Raw genomic sequence first — 23,824 nt, 5'->3', positions numbered from 1 at the left:
AAGCTGAATTTATGATAAAACCTCACTGGTTTGAGATTCTGAAAGATCACTTTACTTAGGTGAAAAGTCTTTATCGTAAAAGGGAACTTTAATGCAGGACCTACTTTTAAAAATATATATTATACGATATTGTGCTGTATGTTAACTAACAAAAATTAAATTAAAAATATGGAAGAGAAAAAAGAAAAAATATATTATAGATTGGTAGATATAATAAAATGAATGTAGTAAGTACAGTTAGATGAGGATAATAACTCTAGTTCATAGGATGCTGGCTATGATATATTTATTCTTCAGTAAGATAAAAGTCCTGTGATCGGTGCACATGGAGGGATGGATGTCTTGGCTACAAATGTTAATTAGCTATATGCATCCGTTTCTGGTCCTGATGACTTGAAGCAGGTTGAAAAGCAAATGTTTAAAATGTTTTATTTGCAAAGGTTATTTACACTTTAGCCTTGACTCACCTTTGGATGGTTCAGTTTTGTTTATGTAGTACTTTATAGTTCTCAAAGTACAATTGTGTCTCTTGTCAGTTGAGTCTTCTATCATTCCTAGAAGGATAGTGGAGTAGTGGGGGCAGGTATTATCTGAGAGAGAGAGAGAGAGTTGCTTGTGTGTCATTTTCAAATATCTCTGTACTTGAGCATGGACTACAGATGCTCATGAATTTGTCGCTGAGCAGTAATGTTTTTTGCCCAGGGGCATTTCACTAGAAGTGACAGAACAAGTCTTCTGATTTCTAAGCCAGCACATTCCATGCTATTTTTTTTTTATAAGTGAGCTCTAGGATATGATTATGGGAATAAATTAATTTTGCTAAAGTTTTTTAAAAATCTCGATAAGAACAAATGGTAATCTAAATTAGAACACTTTTTTTTTTTTTTTAAGATTTTATTTATTTATTTGAGAGAGAACATGAGTGGGGTAAGGGGCAGAGGGAGAAACAGGCTCCCCGCTGAGCAGGGAGCCCAGTGTGGGGCTTGATTCTGCGACTCGGGATCATGACCTGGGCTGAAGGCAGACACTTAACCAACTGAGCCACCCAGGCATCCCAGAACACTTCTAAAATTAGTCAAGTTTTTCCTTACTTTTTAACAAATGGTCTAATTTATAGACATTAGATTCGAACTTCAGCCAGAGAGTTCTTCTGATTTCTTCAATGCCCTTGCTCAGCTTTTGCTATTTATTTCGAAGCTGACCTTGGGCAAACCCAACCCCATCATTTTTCATAGCTTTGGTTTCCCTCTGGGATGCAGAATCAGGATTGTGAGATTCACCTGCCTTCTGCCCACTTCTTAGGGTTGATTATAAGGGTTAATATTCCGCTGGTCCGGAGATTAAAAGTGCTAATCATTCATAAGAGATTTTAATCATTCTTTTATAGTATTAAATTAATAGAGTATCTTCCAGTTGTCACTAGTGAAGGAAATTCTTATCCTCATAACAGTTTTAAAAATAGAATTAAAAAATAGAATAAAAATAGCACAGTGGTAACTAGGTCTATGTTAGGTCTGGTGAGGTTTCTGGTGGATGCGGTCACTGGGCTCTGTAGAATCGCTGTTTGGATTCTGATTTCTAATGTGTTTTTGTTTGGGCAACGTCTGTATTTTTTTTAAACTAAACATCTTGTATTCCAGTGATATGAATGGGATATAAAACTTTGAGGATAAGTAGTAAGAACTTTGCTAATTGAGTCGTATTATTTACCTAAAACCTAAAACGATGGAAGTCTTTGTTTATTTAACTTAATGGAGGGAAAAGGCAAATGTGAGCCCAGCACTCCCAAGGCAGGGCTCTCTGAGTTGACCCTTTATGGTAGTATAAAAAAAATTTAGTTGTATTAGGTAAGAACATTAAAATAATAATAAAAATTTTAAAAAATCAAGGTTTTGATCACATTAGTGTGTCTTTTATTTATATTTGGATGTAAAGGACTTATTTTTTAAAATACACATTGGCTATATTAAATCTTCAGTTAAGACTTGTGATTAAAAGTAGGAGGTGTGGGGCACCTGAGTGGCTCAGTCAGCTAAGCATCTGACTCTTGATATTAGCTCAGGTCTTGATCTGAGGGTCATGAGTTCAAGTCCCGCATTGGCCTCGGCGCTGGGCTTGGAGCTTACTTAAAAAAAAAAAAAAAAAGTCGGAGGAAAAGCTGGAAGAGGAACGTGAGGGATTTGATGGCAGGATACAGGAGTTTGGAAATCCCATTGTACATAAGACAGCGTGTACTTCATTTTCTCTAAAACACACAATTCTTAGTATCAGAGAAATACAAGTATAATGTAGATGAGTTTCAATGTAGAATATAGTTTTATTTCTAGGCCATATTAAAGAGAGCTGTATACTTGGGTCCCTGCCTCTGAGGGCATTAAAACTGGAGAAATGGCTTCAGTGAAATTCTTGTGGCTCTCTGTGTATGACAATGTGACTTAACTGGTAGGAACCAGAGGTAAATGATTCCAGGGAACATGGTAGGTAGGTGGACCAGAGATAGCTCCGCTCCTTTGCAATTCCTTTGCTAGCCTTGCGGGTGGAAACGAGGAGGAAGGAAAAAATCAACATGAGTGTCCTCATCAGTGAGGGTGTTCGCTGGAAAGCAGATATTCTTACCTTTAGTGGCATGAATGTTTTGAAATTATGTCTAAAACTTCTGTGTGTGTCTCTTTGTGGAGGGAGGAGCCAAAGCTTTCCTCAGAATTTTCTAAAAGACTCATGATTTAAATGGATAAGAACAAGCGATAAAAGGTGTTGCTGAGTTTGCGTTCTTCTCAGAAGAATGGTCTTTAGCAACAATTACGTTTTCCTTTCGTGAGACTTGATAAAGTCTCTTTGTGAGTAGAAATCCATTCCCCACCCCCACCAAAGCCTCTTTAAACTTATTACTCAGAGAAGAAACTCTAAAACAAACTGGGTTTTTCTATGAGTACGGTTTCTTATCTAAACCTATTGTCATTTGAATTAGAGCCCCATTAGGCGAGAACCTAGTTCCTACCCTGTTATTTGCAAGCATTTTAATGGCATTGCGTTCTTCTAACGCCAAAGTCAGTGAGGTGTTACCATTGGTTGGCATAAGTGTCTCATGAAAGAAAGGATTCTTTTAAAAGTTTTTGACTTGTGAATTAAATGTTTTATTAATAGCAGGATTTAATCATTGTTGCCTTTAGTTTTAATGAACATCAACAGCTTTTTGGGTTTAAAGTATATACATGTGTGAGTGGGTGGAGGGATGGGTGGATGGATGGCTATATTTACGACCACACAACCCATTGTTTTTTTCTCCTTGTTCCCCTCCTAGGTTCCTGGGTCACCCTGCAGCAAAGATTCTCTATGCTTATAACCCTAGTAGGGATAGTGAGGTCGTGGTGAATTCAGTGTTTACAGCTGCTAGACATTTTCATGTGCCTCCTGTTCATTGCAGGGTAAGTGTTGATGTACTCTCTGAAACTATGCTATGGCAGGCGGCCAGGTTTTCTTGCTTTCTTTGGCCTGAAGTTTTTACTTTCTGCTCCCTGTCTTCCTTTTTCTGCTACCCACACTCTTTCCTTCTGCATGTTTGCTTTAGCATTTATTTTTTTCAGTTGTCCATAATTTTGGTGGCTCTTGATATCTCCTTGGAAAAAGAAAGTTTAGAGTCTAAACAAGGTATAATGTTGTATATCTAATAGGACTTTTTCATGGTTAAAGAAACAGTATTATGTGTCTTAAAATGACTACAAATGCTGAACCATTTAGTAATTAACACAGTTTTTAGAGTCGTGATCTCTTGGCCTGGCAAATCTACTAGAATAGGACTCCTTTCTAAATGTAGGAATAGGAAGTAGTGAATGGCCCTTATAAAGCTAATTTGCACCATGACAGAGAACTACCAAACCCCGGTCTTCTGGTAGTTTAGATTTCAGTGGTCTTTAACTTCAGTGAAGATTCCCAAATACTAGTGGGTTTTATTTGTTTATTTAGCTTACTTATGTCTACCTGATACACTGTTTTCCTTTTAAATATGGGACCAAGGAGATGGTGCAACAGGGAGCCCAGTATTGTGTTTATGATAGGCTGTCCAGATAAATGCAGCTCCTGACTTTCATTAGGAATTGGCAGGTTTGTACATCGGTGGCTCCTTTTACTTAAGTAGAATTAGAATTGTGTTTGATAAAGGCCGTTGAACACATGGGTGCAGAAGAGGAAGGAAGAGGAAGAATGTGAGGGTGCAGGATTCCCAGTCCGAAGTGAAAGGACTCGGCAGCGGCCTTGCTGTAATTCTGTGGTGTGTTCTTTGACACATTATCTTCGGTTGTTGGATTTTGATCCATTTAGTGATTCTCAGGGATTCATGATACTTCTGAATCAAGGGCACAGAATATTTAGACATCTGTTAATGGAAATTATCAAAAAGGAGGTCTCTGAAAGACATTTTTTTAGAGAGGTCCATTCCAAATGGCTAATTTGGTACCTTCCTTTCAGGTAATTCCAGCAATGGGGAAAACATCCTTCAGAATTATTTTCTTACCTACTGAAGAAGGAAGCATTGAAAGTTCTTTATTTATTAATACCTCCTCGTATGGAGTCCTTCCCTATCATGTAAGTAACTTTTCCCTCTAGTCCCTTGATTTGGTTGTTGATTTAACAGAGGGGTTTGGATATTTTATAAAAGACTTTTGGAAATGTTGCCACCTGCTTTATGTCATTAGAATATAAGATTGTTAGTGATATAAACTCACCAGCTTTCCCCCTTCTTCTGCCTCTCATGCCATACACAGTTGGCTGTCTCGGGCTCAGAGCACAGAGCTGAAACTCTCACTGTGGATCTTTGAAGGGCATTGGAACAAAACAAAGAAGTCTACCATATCCTATTTCTATTATAAAATAGAGTGGGCTTTCAGAACTCTGCCCTGATCTCATGAGCAGTCCAGAGGGAGGAGCTTATAAAGGCAGTCCCTAGTGCTTCTGCCCCCTTCCCTCCTGGGCTCAGGAATATGTCTGATCAGGGGACATGGCCAGTTCTCAGGGAGCTTGCTATTCATATCAAGGCACCAGGGATGGGGTGTGAAGAATCTTTTTGTTGTTGTTCACAAAGTAGTTAGGAATCTTTTTTTTTTTTTTAATTTTATTTTATTATGTTATGTTAGTCACCATACATTACATCATTAGTTTTTGATGTAGTGTTCCATGATTCATTGTTTGCGTATAACACGCAGTGCTCCATTCAGTACATGCCCTCTTTAATACCCATTACCAGGCTAACCCCTCCCCCAAGCCCCCTCCCCTCTAAAACCCTCAGTTTGTTCCTCAGAGTCCACAGTCTCTCACAGTTCGTCTCCCCCTCCTATTCCCCCCCTTCATTTTTCCCTTCCTACTATCCTTTTTTTTTTTTTTTAAACACATCATGTATTATTTGTTTCAGAGGTACATCTTAAGTGGTATCTGTGACATCTTTAATAGGATGTGGCATCAAGCCAAGGTCTATAATTTTTGTGGTTATTTCCTACTGGTTTCCATTAAACACTTGGTCCCATATCAGAAAAATTGTTTATTTCTGAAAAGATTTCCTACAGTGAGGAACATTCAGCTTAAATATAGCAACTTTTGTTGCTTTCTTTTGTAGACAAAAATATATATGTAATAATTAGATTAATAGGGTCTTTTTTTTTTTAAAGATTTTATTTATTTATTTGACAGAGAGAGAGATAGCGAGAGCAGGAACACAAGCAGGGGGAGTGGGAGGGGGAGAAGCAGGCTTCCCGCCGAGCAGGGAGCCCGAAGCGGGGCTCGATCCCAGGACCCTGGGATCATGACCTGAGCCGAAGGCAGACGCTTAGCGACTGAGCCACCCAGGCGCCCTGGATTAATAGGGTCTTAAAGACCAAGGTGGTGAATACAGATTTCCTTTGGAAAGGTATTTTAACATCATGACAAATATGTTTCAAAACGAATAGGGGGATAATTAACTCTTTTTTTTTTCCTGAAGGTATCTGGAATTGGCACTCGAAGAATCTCTACAGAAGGGTCTGCAAAGCAGCTACCAAATGCTTACTTTCTGCTTCCACAGGTCCAGAGCATTCAGCTTTCACAAACACAGGTAATTTTAATAGTAGATTTATTTTGAATTCTGGTAAACACCACACTTTGTAGTCCTCTAAATTGATGTATCTTTTGCAGCCCTTTTTATATAGGATTGTTAGAGATGTTAAACTCACCAGGTTTCAGAATTGGAATTTTATTATTTTCTGCTTTTTTGAAAAAAATCCTGATCTATATAGAAATAATACATGTATGTGAAAGATCAGTGGAATCCGTGTGCGTCTTGTGAAAGGCTGTATGGTCTATGGTGTTGCTTTCTCATAGTTGGCTTAATCTTGTTTTTGATCATTTGAAATGTTTCCAGTTTTTCATTATTATTGCCATTAGGCCATGTACATGTTTTATAAGTTTCTTTATTTCCTTTTTGGCTTACCTATTTCCTTGAGGTATGTTTTGTAAAGAGAGATTCTGTAGTTAAAGAGTATGAACCATTTTGTAGAGCTTGTTAAATCTTTCCAGGTTGCTTTTTAGGAAGACAGAACCTCCATGGTCACCAGTAATGATATTTTTTCAGGAATGTCTTACTATCTTCCCCTCTCCCTGCTTCCAGTCTCTCCTGAGTGTGGCTTAGTGGAAAGAAACGTTTTTGGTGTTTTAGAATGTGTATCCAGTCGACCCTGGAACAGTGCAGGGGCTAAGGGGGCCCACCCCCTACGCAGTTCAAAATCTGTGTATAACTTTTGACTCCCTAGAAACTTAACTACTAATAACCTACTGTTGGCCAGAAGCCCTACAGATAACATAAAGCTGATTAACATGTATTCTGTGTTGTAGGTATTACATACTGTATTCTTAGAATAAAGTAAGCTAGAGAAAACGTTATTAAAATCATAAGGAACAGAAAATCCGTTTATAGCACTGTACTCTATCGAAACAAAATTTGCATAACAGTGGAGCTATACAGTTCAGCCTGTGTTGTTCAAGCGTCACGTGTAATGATACCTTAATGTTCTTTCAATATGCATTTCATTAATAGCATGTGGGGTTTGATCATTTTTCTCCTTTGACTTACTTCCTGGCGACTATGGATAACTTTGGAAATTGAGAAAACTCTTGAACCAATGGATGATGAACTTTGCCCCCTTATCTACCCTTTTCTTTCTGATTAGTGAATAAAGAACATTGCTCAGAACTTTGTGTGGGTCACAGTAGTACCTGGGGCTTTCCTTCATTGAATAGTCTTATTGAGTCTCTGCTATGGGCATGCACTGGTTTAGCATTTCCATCTTCCTGGAGCTTACATACCAGTGGGAAGACAAGCAAAACTAATTTACCTGTAATGTCATGTCTGGGAGATTTGTCATCATTTTAGATAATTCTTGGGGATTTTTAGTATTATTTTTATTTTTATAAAATTATATAACCCCCCTTCCCAGGATTTTAAGGATGATTTCTTACGGTTGGCAAGTTTGGATTTGGTTTAAATCCTAAAACCAGTGGGGATGTATTGAAGGGTTTAAGCATAAGAATGGCATGATCTGACTTGTGTTTTTGTAAGGGGTTGAAAGGGCTGGAGTAAATGTAACTTGCATCTGCTGATAGCATAGGTTTTTCCTGCTGAACATTTTTAGCCTTATCTCAGGGCCGTCCTTCAGCAAAGGGGGCGGCTGAGAATGGCCAGGTTTCTCTGGTTACTGAGACTGGAAGCTTTGAATGCCAGATTCCATATTAGTGGTGATAAAAGTATTGAAACAGAGACAGGTGTTCAGATACCTTAGCTAACAGGGGTTAATTGAAGGAAGGGTACGGGGCATTAAGGGAGAGAGGCAGTGACCATGCGGGCCTCTCTGAGGTCTGCTGGAGACCTTGATGTGAAGAGAGCTTGCAAGTTAACACGCTGCCTGGCAGATCTTGTCTGCCGGCCATGACGCCCGCTACCCTTTCCTGCATCCAGGCTGTCATCATCTCTCTCCCAGGCCACTCTGGTGGCCCCATAACAGACCTGCCAGTATCTACTCTGGCCCTTTCAAAAGTCTCTGTCCCCCAAATGCAGATTGGACCACACTTATGATGTGATAATATGCGCTACATTTCAGAGTTTGTAGATAAGACTCAAATTTGGGGGCTGATCTTTTGTTAGAAACCAGTATTTTGAAGATCTGAATATCAAAAATATCTCTTAAAAGGCAACTATTTTAATCTTCCATTTTTACTGTGATTCAGAAAAAAAGGAAACTGTATTTTTCAAGGCTTACTATATCTAAAAACAAAAAAACCCTGCAACATTAGACTAAAGAAATCATTATGGCATTCCTCAGAAAAAATTCTGACTATAATATTTCTGCACTGAAACTGCATACATATATGTGTTTGTGTGGTGTTTTAAGTGGGTATAAAATTGCCAGGTAACCTTCCTCAGAAAGAAATGTCTTCATTTTGATGTTCTATTTGTCTTAAGTTTTCTTCTTTCTGTTTTTTGGTTGAGAACCCATCATTTGGGTGAGTGGTTGAGTTCAGCTTCCTTCAAAAGGGAATAAAGGGTCTGGAAGGTACTCATAAAATCACCTCTGGTTCAGTTTAGAGCTGGAAGGTAGATCTGCTAGAATGCTGGAGATTCAGAAGGTTTAGCAGAAATTAGGATGTCATCAACTTTGCTTTCACTTACCTCCTTAGCTCCACATGAAGAGAAATAACTTTATTGTGTTTAGGAATATAATTTGAAGTTGAGAGAAGAAATACAATCGCTTTATGTGAGTCCATTGAATCGTAAGAAAACTGAGACTAAGGTGATAATAACCATTTAAAAGAATTCTCACTCAAACAATAATAGGGCCAAATAATTTTTAGATTTTTTTTGTGTGAGTAAAATGTACAGCCTGCTTATATGTTCAGGTTTATGTTGCATCTGGGCCTAAATAGAGTTGGATTTCAGTTTAACTGAGTATTAAAAAAATTACCTGGCTCAAACATAGTTACAGGAGACAAAGACATGCCCCCAAGGATTCACCCAAGGATTCCTGAATATAAAGTGTCTAAAAGGTGAAGGCTCCAAAATGTGCAGATGCTGCTTGATTCTTCCAAGCTATAGAAATGCTGATCAGAGGAGGAAAAACAGCAGAAGTATTTTGTAAAGCTAGGAGTATGGATCAGAAAATGTGCTTCTGGTGCTGCCTTGAGGAGACATAAATGAAATGGCATTTTTTTTTTTAAGTTTTTTTTTATTTATGTACTTGACAGACAGAGACACAGCGAGAGGGGGAACGCAAGCAGGGGGAGTGGGAGAGGGAGAAGCAGGCTCCCCGAGGAGCGGGGACCCTGATGCGGGGCTGGATCCCAGGACCCTGGGATCATGATCTGAGCCGAAGGCAGACACTTAACGACTGAGCTACCCAGGCGCCCCTGAAATGGCATTTTTAATGTGGCCATAAGCTACTGTTTCAAAACGTGAAAGAAATTTGAGTTATCAACATCCTGAGTTGTCAGGAGGATCACGGAAGACATCAGATATTTTGCTGTTGCAAACCCAACACAATTCTATCATGAGAAATTAAGTCGGAAACAACAAAAGGCAGATGTGTACCTTTGTACAGCATTGTGACGTGTATATGGCCTGAAACACTTGATTCGGTTGTCTCCACTGTAACTCAGATGTAAGGAAGCAGAACTAGGTTTTGGTCATGTACCAGGGTGGCTAGAGAGCTTGGGGAGCTAAGTACGAATAATGAAAGCTGTTTATTCCTGTCCCTCATTTAGAACCTCAGCTCTGCAGGGCAGAGATCTTTGTTGACTGACACATTGTAGGTGCTCAATTAGTAGGCATTGGCATGACTGCATGAAAGTCATTTTTGTACATTTTGTACATCCAGGGATAAACAGAAAAATTCTAACCAAATAAGATTATAAAGTACAAAAATGTACATAGTTTCAAGGAGGCTTTAGAGAGATTGCTAGAAAAACGTATATAAATAGGTCATTAAGGGAGAGCTAGGGCTACCTAGGGAGCATTCTGGAACCTTTAGGTTAAGTTGCATGAGTATAAACTATTTTTTCCCTCCATGCTGTGCATTACAACTCCAGGACTTATTTCTTTTATAATTGGGAGTTAGGTTAAGTTGCATGAGTATAAACTATTTTTCCCTCCATGCTGTGCATTACAACTCCAGGACTTATTTCTTTTATAATTGGGAGTTTGTACTTTTTGACCACTTTCACCCATTCTGCTCCCCCTACATTTCTCACCTCTGGCAATCACGGATCTGTTCTGAGTTCAGTTGTGTGTGTGTATGTGTGTGTGTATTTTTTCCCTAGAGTCCACATATAAGTGATGAGATCATATTATATTTGTTTTTCTCTGTCTTACTTCACTTAGTATAATGCTCTCAGGGTCCATCCATGTTGTTGCAAATGGCAGGATTTCCTACCTTTTTATGACTGAATAATATCCCATTGTATATACATATCACATTTTCTTATTCATTCATCCATTGATGGACACTTAGGTTGTTTCCCTGTCTTGGCTATTACAAAAAAAAAAAAAAAAATGCTAGGGGCGCCTGGTGGCTCAGTCGGTTAAGCATCCAACTCTTGATCTCAGCTCAGGTCTTAAGCTCAGGGTCATGAGTTCAAACCCTGTGTTGCGCTCCACACTGGGCATGGAGCCTACTTAAAATAAAATACTACAGTGAACATGAAAGTGCAGATATTTTTCCAAGTTAGTATTTTCATTTCCTTTGGATAAATACCCAGAAGTGGAATTGCTGGATCATAGGGTAGTTCTATTTTTAATATTTTGGGGAACGATTGTATTGTTTCCATAGTGGCCGCACCAGTTTACATTCCCACCAACAGTGCACTAGGGCTCCCTTTTCTCCACATTCTTACAAACTTTTTATATGTATATGAAGAAGTGAATGTTGATGGAAGACGGGGAGCTCTTTCCACTGGGGATCAGCTAGCTGTATTGAGTTTTTCAGATACAGGGGGTTGTCACTGCTCTTTCCTCACACTTCCTTAAAATTGCTTCCTGAGGTAGCAACTAGAAATTTTATGGAATCAGAACACCTTAGCTCACATATCCTTGCAACTTACTGCAGATTACCTCATGTGAATATACTGTGGCCGTAGTTGGTGTTACTCTCCCCTAAACTATTAAAAGATTCAGGTAGCTGGGGCACCTGCGTGGCTCAGTCAGTTAAGTGTCCAACTCTTGGTTTCAGCTCAGGTCTTATGGTTCTGAGTTCAAGCCCCACATTAGGCTCCATGCCCAGCATTTATTTATTTATTTATTAATAAATAAATAAGATTCAGACAGCTATGACAAAAGTCAAGTTTAAATAATGCTCAAAAATTATGGATTTATTTTAGGGATACAGGCTGGAGGAAAAATTAATTACTTGTATGAGATCAAAAAGCCAATTTTATACCTCTGTCTGTGTGTTTCCAGGCCTGGGCCACACTGTCTTTTGTTGGAAGCATTAAATGAGCATCTGTAAAACATACAGAACTTAACCTCCAGACTATAACTTTATTAAAGTACTCTGAAAAGGGCATTATTTGGTATTTTAGCCTCCTTTTCTAAAAGAGCGTATGTTTAGGAAAAGTAGTCAAACAGAGTAAGTCCATTTTATTTGATCTTCTCTCTACTAGTAGGGGAAAAACAGTGTTCATATGTGTAATGTCATATAGATCATAACTGCTTCTGCCCTCTTTTTTTTTTTTTTTTGAAGATTTATTTATTTTAGAGAGAGTGACACAGTACAGTGGGGAGGGGCAGAGGGAGAGAGAGAATCCACAAGCAGACTCCACTCTGAGCATGGAGCCCAGTGCTGGGCTCAATTCCACGACCCTGAGATCATGACCTGAGCTGAAACCAAGTTGGACACTTAACCGACTGCGCCACCCGGGCACCCCTGCTTCTGCCCTTCTAATATGAATATCCTAAGTTTAAGATACCAGTTTGTTTCTTGTAATAACAAAAAAATGTGTCTATCTCATGGAATAAACTAGGGTGCCAGTGAACAATTGTTATCTCTTTTTTTTTTTTTTTTTTTGGCAGTATGGGCTCATTTTGGTCCTTTTTGTTTGTGTCTTTTACCTGTTGGTATCTGACTTTTGCACTGCTCAGTTGAATCGGATGAAATGGCTCCCTCTCTTCTGCTGGAAACAGAAGTGTGTGTGTGTGATTCGTCTTCTCTCTAGATTCTTGCCGGCCCGGTGTGTTGTAGCGGCCGCTGAGTTCAGTGGGGAGGAGGGCATAGGTTTCTGTCTGTGTGCTGCATGTGTGTGTCTGCTCTTAGGAAGAAAGTAGGGGAACATGCAGACTTGACATTGCTTTTTACTTTTTAAACCTTCTCATCTGGCCCTTCTTTTTCATTTGTTTCGCCCTTTGGAAGGGCAAAAGAAGGAAGGGTTCCTAGCAGGCGAGAAGTCACTGTTAGAGTGGGTCCGAGTGAGAGTCTGAGGTTCCTCTGCTTTTGTTGTAGTCTTGTCATTATCTGGCCCTTGGCTGATTCTGGTCATTCTCCGCTCCAGTCCATGTGTCACATGGCTGTTCTGACATCCTCCAAAACAACGCCGCTCACTGCTTCCCTGGTCTCTGTACTAGCCGGCTCCCGTAGCTTGGCATAGGAGGGCCTCAGCACCTGCTCCAGCTTCCTCGACAGCCTCAGATGTCCCACCACTCTCTTCTCCACTCTGGCCTCCCAAACTGCTCACTGTCGGAACATGCCATCCCTTCTTACATACTGCCTTTCCTTCACAAGCTTTCAACCCCCTCTGACTCTCATGATCCTTCTCATTCCATCCTTTGAGATCCAGTTCAGGTATCATCTCCTCTGCAGCCTCCCCAGGGTTCCAGGTGAGTCCGTGCTCTGGGCCCCATGGCACTTGGTTCAGGCCCCTGCTTGAACATTTGGGGTCCTGTGTTGTCTCCCTCCCATGCTCTTTCACGAAGCTGTCTTGGACAGGGCCTGTTTCCTTTTCATTTTTATAATCTCAACATCACTTTAGTGTTTAGTACACTGAGGGCCCCCAGAGTTTTTAATAGATAGGTGAGTCAGTGGACATCTGAGCTGTGATCCCCAAATAGCATATCTACCTGTTGTTCCATGTAAGATTTGTATGACTTCACCTTTTCACCACATCAGCCACGTTGACCTTCACCAGATTTACTACCAGGGCAAGTGGTAATATTCTTATTTTAGAAATTGCAGAAGGGACTCAGAGTTTACGTTACTTGGTGGAGGCTGAGAGCAGAGCTGGGATCCGTAGGGCAGCTCAGTCTGCTGTAGGATTTTCCCCATATATAGGAAATGTTGTGATGACTCTCATATCTGTTGACTTAGTAATTCATGGTCCACAAAAGACAAATAGCAAATAAAATGTGTTTTTTTGCTGCATTTTTATAATGGCAATGAAACAATAGAAACAGCTTAAAGGCTCAACAGTAGAAAAAGGATTTGATGAATTTGATTATATCAGTATGGTAGACTATTAAGTAGTTCTTCCAAGGGGTAATTATGATGCCTCATCTGACAAGTGAATAGTAGAATATAAGCTAGACTATACTTGATGATTGTAACTGTAAAATATATGGTGGGATAGAATACACAAGTATCGTTGTGTTAGGCTTGTTAAAAGTGAAAGTTTTTATTTTTTAATGTTTTTTACAGTGCTATTTTATTTCTAAACCATTGAGATTTGAGGAGTGTTTCAGTGGTTTATTTGGGCATAATTCAAACAATATTTGAAACTGGCATTGTCTCAATCTGGCATAGAGTCTCACTGTCACGGTAGGCTTGTCTCAGAGATTTACAAGAACTTAAGTTATTGTTGTTAGAATCATTGTAAAATAATGTTTATTGTTAAAAATAAAATGAGGAGTCAAAGTGGGAAACCCAGAGAAGTTTTGAAGTGAGAAGAGAGCTCATGACACACCAAGGTGTGTGTGTGTGTGTGTGTGTCCTAATGTGGTATCATATTACCAAATTATCTAAAAGTGAGATTGTGGCTATAAACAGTTGCAATGTAATCATTAGATAACGTGGGAAACCAGAGGAGTGAAAAATTAGACATAAGCCCTAAGACCACAGTCACTCTTGGCAACGAGAACCAGGACTAATATTTTGTCATCTGCTCTCAGTGTATTTTCTGAGTGTGCATGCACATGATGAGGGTTCCCCTTCGCCACCACAGTCTAGTGTGGCTGGAGGGTGTGAAGGAGAGATTCTCTCATGTGCTGTGTGATATCTAATGCATTTCAGGCCAGGAGTTAGTTCCTAACCTTTTCACATTGGCACAGCCCTCGCTTTTGGAGTGGTGATGTCAGGGACAGGTGTTGGGCAAGGGCTGCCTGGAGCCTTGTGCCTGCCAGGCTGGGGGAAGGTGCCCCGGGGTGCTTTCCTGCTTCTTGCCTCCTGAGGTGCTGATCCTTGTCAATTAAGTGTGGCAATCTGAAAGGGAAGCTGTAAAATCAGTATAGGGAGGGGACCAAGGAAAGTTTTTTCAATCACAATTCGAGAGAAGAGAAAGCAGCACATTTCTCACTAATAAATAAGTTACAAGAGTCTGATCTAGGAATTGGAGATGGAAGATAGAGAACAGGGAAGTATTCTTTAACCTCTGTAGCTCTCCTATTTTCTTGATGGGCTTCTGTAATTAGTTAAATGGAAGAAACAGATTTTCTGAATGTGATAGTTGAGAATTCCTACAAATCCATGTGTAATCAGTAATGTATTTAATACCATTTCTTTGCATGATAAAAGTTGTTTGATTTTTTTTAACATAAAAAATGATAGAGTGTCAGACTCTGGAAAAGTATTACTATATGTTAGGTAAATATATGCCATTACTTAATTTTTGTCGACATACCTGCCTCTGAATATGGCTTTTATTTTTTAATTTTTATTTTTTGAAAAAAGAATCTTCATAAGTGATGTGTGCATTTTTTAAATTAATGCAGGACATTAAGAGAAGGACCAAAGACTACTAGTATATCAATAATGAATACAGTGCTATAGAAAATAGTACATATAGGAAGAGAGTGAGGAACATTTGCATGAATGAATATGGCTTTTAGAAGCAAGGAAATCGAAAAAAAAAAAAAAAGCAAGGAGATTGCTTAATTTATACATTTTTCTCTTTTTCATCTCATTCCAATGAGGATGATTCAAGGGGATGGGACAGTGGGAAGTGGAGAATAGGGGGCTGGTGAGTGGAAGAAAGAAAGGAAGGAAGCATGGGAAAGACTGGAGAGAGAAATGCCTAGATGTGTGGGGGTGGGTGTCTCCCTTCTGTTCTACAGAGCACGTAGTCCCCTCCCCTCTGTATTCCCCCTGCTGCTTCTCTAAAATCTCTGCTCTCTTGGCAGGAGAGAACAGTGTTCTTAGCGAGCAGCTACCTGGCCCATTCTTTAACTCAGTGCTTACCTTATTTCTTTTCTGCCTCCCAGGAGAATTGACTAGCTCCTTACAGAAAACCCCAAGAGAGGGGCGCCTGGGTGGCTCAGTCGTTAAGCGTCTGCCTTCGGCTCAGGTCATGATCCCAGAGTCCTGGGATCGAGCCCCTGCATCGGGCTCCCTGCTACGCGGGAAGCCTGCTTCTCCCTCTCCCACTCCCACTGCTTGTGTTCCCTCTCTCGCTGTGTCTCTCTCTGTCAAATAAATAAATAAAATCTTTAAAAAAAAAAAACCCCAAGAGATCCCTAGCATAGTAAATAACAGTATTCAAAAGTTTTTGTTTTTAAATGTGTATTTTCCTTTGCCAAGATTATAAACTCCTCAAGAGCGGGAATCCTGTCTTAGCCAGTATTTGTTTTCTTATTACCTAGTACAGTCTGGCCATATAAGATGCAGAAATAAATGCTTGATAATTGAATAAATGATCTTCAAAGGAAGAAACTATAATCTCAACTATTTATGAACTAATGAGACATGAATCTTTTTTGACTTCTTTCAAACATTCATTATGTTAGAATATTCTAGAAACTTTTGTTGGGGTATTTGAAGATGCCCAATAAATAATGCTTGTATTCCTGGTTCTAAACTAGTGGTCGTATAAGAATCAGGAGTTGGGGTGGTGCCTGGGTGATTCAGTCAGTTAAGTGTCCAACTTTTGATTTCAGCTGAGGTCTTGATCTCAGGGTCGTGAGTTCAAGCCCCGCATTGGGCTCCGTGCTGGGCGTGGATAATACTTTAAAAATAAAAAAAATGAGGAGTCAGGGAACCAAAATGCCACTGTCATATTGCTGATAAGCCACATTCTTGTGTATCAGCTGAAGTCAGAGAGCCGGTTCCTAACTCCCTGTTCCCTTGGGTAGATCATGGGGTGGCCCATCAGAAGGGGGGTTTGAGTTTGAAGGACAGACACCCCTCTTGAGAGTAGAGAGGAAAGAAACCAGCTCCTCTGTGAGCCCCTACCCTTCTCCGTGCTGTCTACAGCACAGCATCACGTTCTGTTGCCCACTGAGAGGCAACCCCCTCTACCTCCAAGGGGAGAGGAAGACTTGGGGCAAAAGGACAGAGAATTCTTTCCTTATAACATTCCTCAGTTTTTATACCTGTGACCCATTGGGCTTGCCTGTTATCAAGATTGGGTTCCCCCTTCCTCTGGCAAGGAGACCAGCAGACTCCTGACAACCATGCTCCCACTTTCCTTAGTCTGCTCCTCCTCCCACTGGAACCAAACCGCCATTTCTTTGATCCTCCACAGACTGTTGGGGAGCATTGTTGAGTTTGCCCCTAGAAAGCTCTGAGATAGATTAGAATAATTCATTAATAATCTGTTCCAAAGGCACACTGCAGTCAAGGTTGAAAGTTCATGTCCTCATCTGTTTTCCATTCCAAATTCTTTTCAAGTATGATATTCAATACAGCTTATCAGAGTTTTTGCAGTGGGATCAAATAACAGAGTTAAGATACTCCAATAAAAAAATACCAGCCATATAAGTATGCCTCATCATAGAGATATATAGTGTAGTGAATAAGAAGGTGAATTCTAAAACCAGACCACCTGGGTAAAAATCTTGGTCACCTCTGAGTGACCTTAGCCAAATTACCTAATGTCTTTGTGTCTCAATTTATCTATGAAATAAATAATAATAGCACTACTTTGTAGGATTGCTGTAGCTGTTGACTAAATTCATGCTTGTAAAGTGCTTAGAACTAGTACCTGGCACCTAACTAAAATGTATTCATCACTTAAAAAAAAAGTCATGGGGGCGCCTGGGTGGCTCAGTTGGTTGCGCAACTGCCTTCGGCTCAGGTCATGATCCTGGAGTCCCTGGATCGAGTCCCGCATCGGGCTCCCTGCTCGGCAGGGAGCCTGCTTCTCCCTCTGACCCTCCCGCCTCTCATGTGCTTTCTCTCTCTCTCATTCTCTCTCTCTCAAATAAATAAGTAAAATCTTAAAAAAAAAAAAAAGTTATGAATATAAACCTTCTCCTATTGTGAAACTCTTAGACAATTTTTAAATTCAGAGATTCAGTCCTCTGGCAAGATGTGAAAGTTCAAGGCTATAGTCCCATATCAAATTATCTTGGCTTGTGAGTTAACATTAAAAGAACTTGAAGCCCTCCCCAATTTCTTATTTTTTTGGTCTTAGCCCGAGAGGTTGTCCATGCCTGTGTGAGCTGGGGAGCCTTCAGCAGCTACGGCCAGGGCTCGCTCTCAGTAGCGTGCACGAGGCTTCCCCAAGTTACACTGGCTTAATATTAAGTTGCTTGGGGTGCCTGGCTGGCTCAGTTGGTAGAACATGCGACTCTTGATCTTGGATTGTGAGTTCAAGGCCCATGTTGGGTATAGAGATTACTTAAAAATAAAAAAATAATCCTAAAAAAAAAGTATCAAGTCTCTCTTGAGCCTCTCTTGAGTCTAGAATCTTAAGACACACAAGAATATCAGTTATCAACCTTCCACCCACCGGACTTGGAAAACGTGCCTCCCATCCCAGCCCTCAAAGGACTAATTCTAAGCAGAATTATTCCCAGCACTTCATTTTTCCAAAAAGAGGGATGGAGGGTGGAGAGCATCACCTTGGCTTTGGCTTTAGTTTGTGCCAGTTGTTCTGATTCCAAGACCTTTGCGTTTAAACTCAGCGGGGAGAGATTCCTGTCAGGAGGTTGCCCCGGGACATCGGGGGCTTGGGGAAGCACCACTTATACAAACCAGCTTCTCTCGGGAGGTAGCCCCTGTGGCGCTCTGGTCTTCCCTCCAAGTGAGCACTTGGCAATGGTGGCAGCCCGGTCACAGGTGTGTCTTTGTTCTCCTTCCTTGCACGGAGCCCTTGTTTCTGGCACTCCTGTGCCGAATGGTGTGGTCACCCTGTTGAGGATGGAGCAGCCTCAGTGCCTGGGCAAGGGCCCTGGGATCTGTGCACACACTGGCTTCCATGGCCTCTTATGGTAGATTCACTTAGGCTTCTGGAACCTACTTAGAGAAGGCTTTTCCCATTTAGCCCTACCTGTTTCAAGTGGAGCATTGTTCCCAGCAGATTCTTGGAGGGGAGCTGCTGCTGACCTTTGGGAAGCTGAGGGCCTGGTGGGGATAGCACGTTGGTGGTGAGCCACTCACTGTCTCCCCCAGGTTGTGAGTGTGCCCCTCTTTCTCTGCAGTTGTGGGCCATGCCTCCAGGATATGCTTGGCTTCTCCTGGCCCCTCTTCCTCTCAGGAAGGCTCAGTTGAGTTTCTAGCCATGTAACCAGCTTTTTTGTTAGTCTTTTTCTTTCTCTAACACCTGTAAGGCTGCTACTGTTTTCTGGAATTGGTTCAGTCCTTTTTTTTTTTTCTTGTTCTTTTTAGTCTAGATTATATATATATATGTATTTTTTTCCTCTAGATGTTCCTTTAGATATTTTCTTGTGAGTTCTCCTAAAGGAAGAGAGATTAAAATCAATTAAGTTCTGGGTCTGCTGAAAGCATCTATTGTTCAAACAGATCTTCTCTTCCCTGTGTTGGAGAGTCTTCCACAGGAGATGCTCTTCTATCACACTAACATCTAAATCAGGCCTGGGGTCAGTCTGTCTCGATAGTCTTGCCTGGTTCCCCTTGAATGGGTTTCCTCTTCTTGCTGTGCCTTCTCTTAGACTGAGTCCTACTTCTGTAAGCTTCTCAAACATGTTGCCCCCGGGCACGGGCAGTAACTGTGTCTCTCCCTTATATGCTCCGAGCATTCTGCTCTGATCTTCCTGTCCCCTGTACCCCTGAACCTGCCCAGGTCTTATGTAGTAGTCCTGGGGATAGCTGTCTCAGTCCTCAGTTGCTCTTACTGTGGATTCCGCACCTGGCTTTAGAAGTGTGTTTCTCCCTAACTCCTCTAACAAAAGCCTGGTTTTTTCGGGACAAACAATCCTGTCTGCTGAGGTCTTGCTTTTCTTCTTTCATTCCATTTTTTTTAAAGCTCCAATAAGCACAAAGATCTTTCTCCCTCATTTCAGTTAGCTACCAGGCTATCTTCTGTCTCTCTGTATGTCTGTCGAGCTGGACCTCTGAGGTCTCGTTTTCTCATTCAAGTTTTGTCTAGTTGCTCTCTAAGAGGTTAGTCTTTCTCTTAAGGTGAGCCCTCTCTTCCTCCTGGTCCATCAACCTGCCTTTTTTGTTTTGTTTTCTGTTCATCTTGCTCTGATAGGAAAACTAAAGCATGTTTCCCTAACCTTCTAGCACCTCTTTGATGTCCAGAGTGAACCGGATTGTTTTGGCCTTAGTGGCTGCCTTCTTTGTGCATGCAGTAATTCTGGCAAATGGCTTCTCTGCCTCAACTCAAGATGGGAGCATATCTTCTATCTTATACACTTATTGCTTCTTTATTTATAAAATCTGCCATCTGTGTATCTGTCATTTGGGATCTTGAGCATCTAAAGCAGTGGTTAGCATTTAGATGATTAATAAATCTAGAGCCAGTGAGTTGGGGAGGAACTTTTGAGTCTGTGGACCAGCCCACATGAATTTAAACTAGATTCTTTCATAGTTCCAACTCTTATCCATGAAGATAATGTGTAAAAAAGGTACAGATTTCGGAGCAACCTGTCTGTACTGCCTGTATGGGATTGGACCCAACAATTTCTTCAAGATCTGGCTATAAAAGCAGATGGTCCAGTTCTGGAAGCTCTCTCTATTGTGAGGGGAGCCCTGACTAGGACATCTTTTCTTTGGCCTTTTTCTTTCTCCCCTTCCCTTTCCTTTTCTAGTGGTAAAGTATATACACCATAAACTACCATTTTATGTGTGCAGTTGAGTGGCATGAAGTACATTCACACTGTTGTGCAATCATCACCACCATCCATTCTAGAACTTTCTCATCTTCCCCAGCTGAAACTCTTATACCCACTACCTAGCAACGCCCCATTAACCTCTCCTCTCAGTCCCCCATGACCATTATTCTGCCTTCTGTCTCTATGAATTTGACTATTCTAGGCCCCCTCATATAAGTGGAATCACAGAATATTTGTCCTTTCGTGTCTGGCATATTTCACTCTCTTGTAATGTTTTCAGGGTTCATCCATGTTCTAGTATATGTGTCACAACTTCTCTTTTAAGACTAAATAACATTCCATTGCATGGATACACCATGTTTTGTTTATTCATTCATCCATGGATGGATTTGGGGTTGTTTCTGCTTTTGACTACTGCATGTAATGCTGTTATGGATTTGGGTGTACAAATATCTGTTCAAATCCCTCCTATCGCTTTTGGGTATATACCTAGAAGTGGAATTACGGATCATTCAGTAATTCCATGTTTGATTTTTTTGAGGAACCACCATACTCTTTCCCACTGCGTCATCCTTTTCTCCACAGCCATGGCTGATTTTCTCCATGGCTACACCTATTTAGGTAAAAGCTATGCCCACATTGCTCAAGGTCAAGCTACCACCATCTGCATCACAAAGCCCAAACTTTTGCCAAGCCTGGACCCAGGGTCAAGGCCTGAGCCAGGCCTTCAGGACCCACTAGCCATTTGCTTAAGGCCCAGCAGCATCCAATTGTCTAAAAATAGCTGCTTGCCTTTGGATCAAGCCACCATATGCTGCATGACCTACCAAGGTGAAAATCCCACAAGGCTGTCCTGAAACTGCCAGCCCAGCTCGGAACAGTTAAAAGCCAGCTCCCTAAGTACAAAAGTCAGAGTGTTGCACAATACAGGCCCCTGTCACTTGGTCCAACGAAAAGTCTCAGGATCTAAGTGTTCAACACTTGTTCTCCACAGTGCTTTTTTTGTCTGTCTTTCAGGGTCTCTGGCACATTTCAGGAGGGTGGAAGGTGGTGGGCAACAAATAGCTCTTCTTTTTTGGGGGGTTCTGAACCAAATGTGAAGTAAGACAAAAAGAACTTGAAGTGTTTAAGAAAAAACAACAACAACCACCCACTTCTCTTAGAAACCAAAGGAGTGTGGAAGAGGAGTTTCCCCTCTTACAACTTTGATGTGGGAAAAATGCTTCCCAGAAGCATTTAAGTTATTTGTTGTAGAATTTTACTCATTTAATGCATTAACTGTGAATGAACAAGAAAGGACAGTAACACTCCCTTTGGAAGGTCTGCTCTGTGCCCTGTGCTGTGTCCTGTGTATCTCATTTAGGGCTCATAACATAGCTGCGAACTCACTAACTCTGCGTTATCTAAGAGGAAACTGAGTCATAGGCAGGGTAGGGGATGTCCCTAAGGCTTTGTGGCTGGAGTCTCATCTCGAATTGAATTAACGGCAAAGCCTTCTCTAAAATAGAGGTGCTTAGAGGAAAAGCAAGACGTGTACCTTAATCCCCTCTTCCCTTAAAACAGAAAAATGAATTCCAGCCATTTCCTCGGTTTTTACAGATATTTCAGTGAGGGGTCGGGCAATGTTAGGTGAATTTTGTTCCAGTGGTTAAGTATCTGAGGATTAGCAAGGCAGTGGTTGTGGGGAGGGCTGAAGCCCCGTTGCTGGTGAAGGGTGAAGGCAGCTCTATGGTGCTGACTAATAACTCCGCTGAGCCCATCTGTTGTGCAGAAAACACTAAATTAGGAGTTTGGTCATAGAGCATGGCCGCTGTGGGGAAGGGACCCAAGAGAGGGCCTATTTTATGCAAGCTCATTTGCTGTATAGACTGTATACCTAGCACTGTATATGTGGACCACCGTCTGGACCGGTCACGTGGCTTATACCGGCTCTGGGTTCCTGCTGACACGCATGCTGGTGTAAGACACTTACCTGGATAAGAACCTTTAACATTTAGCGTTCCAAATTGTGGAAGGGGAGAAAAGTAAGACCTAATATTGGAATTTATCTATAATTCTTTTATATATTCCTTAACCATTCCTTAAATGCAAGGTTTCTGTGTGTGGTCATTACTATGAACGCCATGATTTCAAGGCCTCTGATAGTCATTATATCATAGATTCTCATATGCTTTTGTTAAGATGTTGGTTTATTCTTGTTAGGAGAAGTCCTCTAAGAGGGCAGGACTTGAAGTCTATCATTTTCTTCCCTCTTTACTTGTACACGATCCCCGCCCCCCCCCCCCCCCCGCCAATCACACTCTGCCTGGGGCCTGCTGCACAAACACCAGTTTCTTAGCAAGAAGAGAACTAGGTGATTTCTTCTCTCTTAGATCCAGTTAACTAGAGTCATAACACAAAACCATGAGAATATAAGCTGTTACAAAAGGGGGTTTTTAACACTGCCATTTTCTGGACTATTATTGCATTATCTCCTGGTAGGGTTTTCTAATACGTGTTTCCATGGTGAAGAACTTTCCAGCTTTTAAATTTAGGAGAAGTAGACTTGGTCTGTTCTGATTTACTTAGAAAAAGTACTGACCTGTGTTAAAAGACCTGCAGATTTTTTTTTTCTGGTGTCCACTAGCCAACCTTAGGACCTTTGATAAGTCATTTAACCCCAACAAACCACATTTCCCCCCAGCTTCTACAAGAACCATATACCATATACTTTACGTGGTAATTACCAAGAAATTATTTTATTTTTTAGCTGTAAAATTCATGAACTAATTTGTTAAAGTGATTTGGGGGGTTTGAAAAGTAGAGAAGTACGTTTCCGTTTTCCTTTTATAATCTGCCCAGGCACACTCTTGGATAAGGGGATGTCCCACCGTCATAACAAATGTGTTCAGCTGGGTCCCTTTCAGAGAGAATTTAATCCGTGTGTGTGTGTGTGTGTGTGTGTGTGTTTGCCCCAGGTGGCTCATGGTTTGGTTATAGTTTACTTTCTTAAGATTACAATAGTTTTGTTCTTTTGATAAAGACATGGACGTTTAAATTGCTCTTCTAGAAAAATTGGCCTTCTTCAAGGACAGTTTGGAGGTGCTGGGACTCCCCCTTGTGGGACTCTGAAATGTTCTACAACAAATGAGAGTTTGGTAGTTTATTTTTGTTACGCTTCCAGCTAAGAGAGGAATCTTACTTAAAATGGTAAATTATAAATTCATCTAGAAACTTACCAAGAATGACCAAATACTGGGCTTTATATTATATCAGATCACTGTGCAAATTGGATTGTTTAATTGTGTCCAAAAATCATAATTTTGAACTTATAACATTTCAACATTTGAAGAAATATTTTAGGTAAGACAATTACCATGTGAGGTTAAGGCCTATAATTAAATTACTGTAAATTTTCAAAAAACATAACTATTATAAATGCATATGTTGAAAATGTGTTGATATGGGTTTTTCTTTAAACTTTTTTTTTTTTTTGAAGTTTTAGGTCAGAAGTACATGTCAAATGACAGGTTCTGGTATATTCTTTTATTTTATAGCTATTGTTTATTATTTTTAGTTTCTTGCCTGTTTCAAGCTTGCCTTTTTCAAGCAAGCATCTGT

At 40.6% G+C, this 23,824-nt stretch overlaps 1 protein-coding gene across 1 annotated transcript in view; it reads left to right on the top strand.

Moving 5' to 3' along the window:
- TMEM131L (transmembrane 131 like) overlaps positions 1-23,824 on the top strand; it is a 166,672-nt gene that overhangs the window by 86,135 nt on the left and 56,713 nt on the right. The window contains exons 6-8 of the mRNA XM_035023255.1: positions 3,302-3,425; positions 4,465-4,581; positions 5,969-6,079. Coding sequence (XP_034879146.1) covers positions 3,302-3,425; positions 4,465-4,581; positions 5,969-6,079 — 352 coding nt within the window. The remainder of the gene's footprint in view (positions 1-3,301; positions 3,426-4,464; positions 4,582-5,968; positions 6,080-23,824) is intronic.

The sequence above is a fragment of the Mirounga leonina genome, unplaced genomic scaffold, assembly GCF_011800145.1.
Source record: "Mirounga leonina isolate KUSES-001 unplaced genomic scaffold, KU_Mleo_1.0 Mir_176, whole genome shotgun sequence".
NCBI classification, from domain to species: Eukaryota; Metazoa; Chordata; class Mammalia; order Carnivora; family Phocidae; genus Mirounga; species Mirounga leonina.
This window is presented reverse-complemented; position numbering and strand designations above follow the sequence as displayed.